The sequence below is a fragment of the Rhincodon typus genome, chromosome 43 (genome assembly GCF_021869965.1).
Source record: "Rhincodon typus isolate 14 chromosome 43, sRhiTyp1.1, whole genome shotgun sequence".
Classification (NCBI taxonomy): Eukaryota; Metazoa; Chordata; class Chondrichthyes; order Orectolobiformes; family Rhincodontidae; genus Rhincodon; species Rhincodon typus.
In genome coordinates, this window is record NC_063374.1 from 7,711,511 (window position 1) to 7,715,043 (window position 3,533).

Consider the following 3,533-nt stretch of genomic DNA (forward strand, 5'->3'; position numbering starts at 1 on the left):
ACACACACGCACAGACTGTCACTGGGGTATGGGCTCTCTCACACACATGCACAGACGTCACTGGGGTACGGGCTCTCTCACACACACACCCCCAACCTCAACCGCGAGGATCCCACTCACAAAGTGAGCCAGCACCGATGGCGACCAGCTCACTTCACCAGGGTGGCACAGGGCCTGACTGATCAGACCACGTTCCGAGTTCCACACTGCCGTCTGACCTCGGTTCCCTTAGACGCTTGTCTGGCAAGGGATTCAGTCTACGTCCGCCTTAACACAGTCAACGAGCCCCACTTTCATTGCATTCTGAGACAGACAATTCCCATTGCTTATAGAAGAATAGCTTCCTTCTCCCTGCCATACAGTCATGGAGCCATACAGCACGGAAGCAGACCCTTCGGCCCAACCAGTCCAACCAATCCCAAACTAAGCTAGTCCCACCTGCCTGCTCCTGTCCCATATCCCTGTTCATGTACTTATCCAAATGTCTTTTAAACGTTATAACTGTACCCACATCCACCACTTCCTCTGGAAGGGCATTCTACATGTGAACCATTTTCTGTGTAAAAAATTTGCCCCTCATATCTTTTTTTAAAATCTCTCCCCTCTCATCTTAAAAAATGTTCCCCCTAGTCTCGAAATCCCCCCACCCTAGGGAAAAGACACCTCCCACATACCCTATCCTTCGCGATTTTTTAAACTTCTACTAGGTCGCCCCTCAACCTCCTACGGTACAGTGGAAAACAAACAGTCCCAGCCCGACTTTATATCTCAAACCTTCTGTACCCGGTAACATCCTGGTAAATCTCTGCTGAACCCTGTCCAGCTTAATAATATCCTTCATGTGACTGGGCGACCAGAACTGGACACAGTATTCCTAGAATATCCTGGAAGAACAACCTCTCATTCTAAAACATTGTTGTCTCCAGCACCGACCTTCTGGACTGAGCCACATGAGAAAAACATCTTTCCACATCCACCATGTAAAGACTATGCCGGATGTCAAGATCTTTTCCCCAGGACAAAGGAGTCCATAACAAGAGGGGTCTAGGCCCGAAATGTCAGCCTTTCTGCTCCTATGATGCTGCTTGGCCTGCTGTGTTCATCCAGCCCTGCACCTTGTTGTCTCGGATTCTCCAGCATGTGCAGTTCCTACTATCTCCCATAACAAGAGGGCATAGGTTTAAGGTGAGGTCAGGGGGGAGGAAAGATTTCAATGGGGCCTAAGGGACAACTTGTTCACGCAGAGGGTGATGCATGTGTGGAACAAGCTGCCAGAGGAAGTGGTGGAGGCTGGTACAATTACAACATTTAAAAGGCATCTGGATGGGTACATGAATAGGAAGGGATGTGGGCCAAATGGGACTAGATTAGTTTCGGATATCTGGTCGGCACGGACGAGTTGGGCCGAAAGGGACGTCTCCCTAGGAGGAAACGCACGCAGACACGGGGAGAACGTCCACACAGAAGGTGGAATCGTGCCCAGCACAGACAGGCAGCAGCGCTAACCACTGAGCCACCGTGCTGCCCGAGGTGTAAAAAGCTGAGACTCCAGCGCAGACCCCCCCCCACCCGGGGGGATTCCACTTGTCACCTCCTGCCAATCAAACATTCAGGCGTACACACTATTTTCTGTTCTGCCCATCAGTGTGACTGATGTTTTCCCACAAACTCCTTTATGCTATCGGCGAGTGCAAATCTTTTCATCTCTTGCTGCAAGCGAACAAGGGATCGAGTGTCAATTGCAGCTGGCGAGACAGCGCCTACTTTAAATGCGTCGATGTGTTTCCTAAAATCCCAAAAAGACGCAGCTCTCGGTCTGACCCCGTTCCCTCTTGCTGCACAACCAGACTAAGGGAGTCAGCACCTGGGACTCAAAAACCCACGCTACCCCCTCGAACCATGGGAACACAGCACTAGCTCCCTTCCCCTTTCTGAAGCGCAAGGCTGGGATTCAGGGCTCGAAGGATACAGATGATCACAGGAACGGCAGCAGCAACCTTCCCGATCTCTTCATCGGTCTGCATGATTTTCTTTATTCTGGCCTGCGATTCAATTAGAAGAGAGAGTGTCAAAGGCTGCTGAGCAGCTCGATCCCACTCTGTCACTCAGACGCATGCCCACCCACCCCCAAAACCCGTGCTGACATGGCTCTTACAGCTTTCTATCGCCCAGACTCCCCTGTCTCCCTGGTCCTCCTGTTCAGATTGTCCACCTCCCTGTCCGGTTACCCTCTCCCTCCCTGTCCCTCCAGATCCATCTGATCCAGCTCCACATCCTCCCTGTTCCTGATCTCCCCCCTCCCCCAGCCCTTCTAATCCTGCTGTACAATATTACTGCTGCCCTCACAGCCTCCTCACCCTCATTCTCTCAGCAATGCAGAGGGTCCTCCCAGACTCCAATCGCCCCAGTGTCCTCCAACGCTCCAAGCCCCCTCAGCACCAGGTTATCTGGGGCACTAACTCCCACACCCCTAAACCCTCCGAGTCCTCCCAGACCCCAATCCACAAACACACCACTGCCCCAACCTCCTCTCTCCCAGTCTTCCCAGCCCTTAATTCCTCTTCCCTGGATCCTCCCAGTCCTATGCCACCCCCTCTAAAGCACGGAAACAGACCCTTCGGTCCAACCAGTCCATGCCGACCAAAATCCCAAACTAAACTAGTCCCACCTGCCCACGCTTCACCCATATCCCTCCAAACATTTCTTATTCATGTACTTATCCAAATGTCTTTTAAACTCTCTGTGTAAAAGTCTGTTCCTCATGTCTTTCCCCTCTCTTAAAAAATATGCCCCCTAGTCTTGAAATCCCTCAGAAAAAGACACCTCGCATTCACTTTATCTGAACTCCCCATGATTTTATAAACCTCTACAAGGTCACCCTTCAACCTCCTACGCTCAAGTGAAAAATGTCCCAGCCTATCTGACCTCTCCTGAGAACTCAAACCCTCCATTCCCAGCAACATCCTTGTAAATCTCTTTTGAACCTTCTGCACTTAATAATATCCTTCCTGTAACAGGACGACTAGAACTGGACACAGTACTCCCGAAGAGCCCTCACAAACGTCCTGGACAACCTCAACATAACTCCCAGCGCCTTCTTAACCAACCTATCTAAATGTGATACAAACCTCAGAATTATGTAGCTAAACACCCAGATCTCGCAGTTCTACAACACTAACCAAGGCCCGAGTTTTAGTTGGGTAAGTCCTGCTCGTTTGTTTTACCACAACGCAATACGTTGCATTTATCCAAATTGAACTCCGTCTGCCGCTCCTCAGCCCATTGACCCAATTGATCAAGATCGCTTTGTATTCTTACTCCAGTTTGTCTAATAACCCCTAGACCACCAATCTTGGTGTCATCTGCAAACTTACTAACGATGCCTTCTATTCACTCATCTAAATTGTTTATATAAATGACAAACAAGAGAGGATCCAGCACCGATCCCTGTGGCACACCGCTGGTCACAGGCCTCCAGTCCGAAAAATAACCCACCAGATATCCCAATCTGACTTAGTCCAGTATTTGGCCCA

At 50.2% G+C, this 3,533-nt stretch overlaps 1 protein-coding gene across 1 annotated transcript in view; it reads right to left on the bottom strand.

Moving 5' to 3' along the window:
* drap1 (DR1-associated protein 1 (negative cofactor 2 alpha)) overlaps positions 1-3,533 on the bottom strand; it is a 15,100-nt gene that overhangs the window by 10,892 nt on the left and 675 nt on the right. The window contains exon 2 of the mRNA XM_048619559.1: positions 1,970-2,042. Coding sequence (XP_048475516.1) covers positions 1,970-2,042 — 73 coding nt within the window. The remainder of the gene's footprint in view (positions 1-1,969; positions 2,043-3,533) is intronic.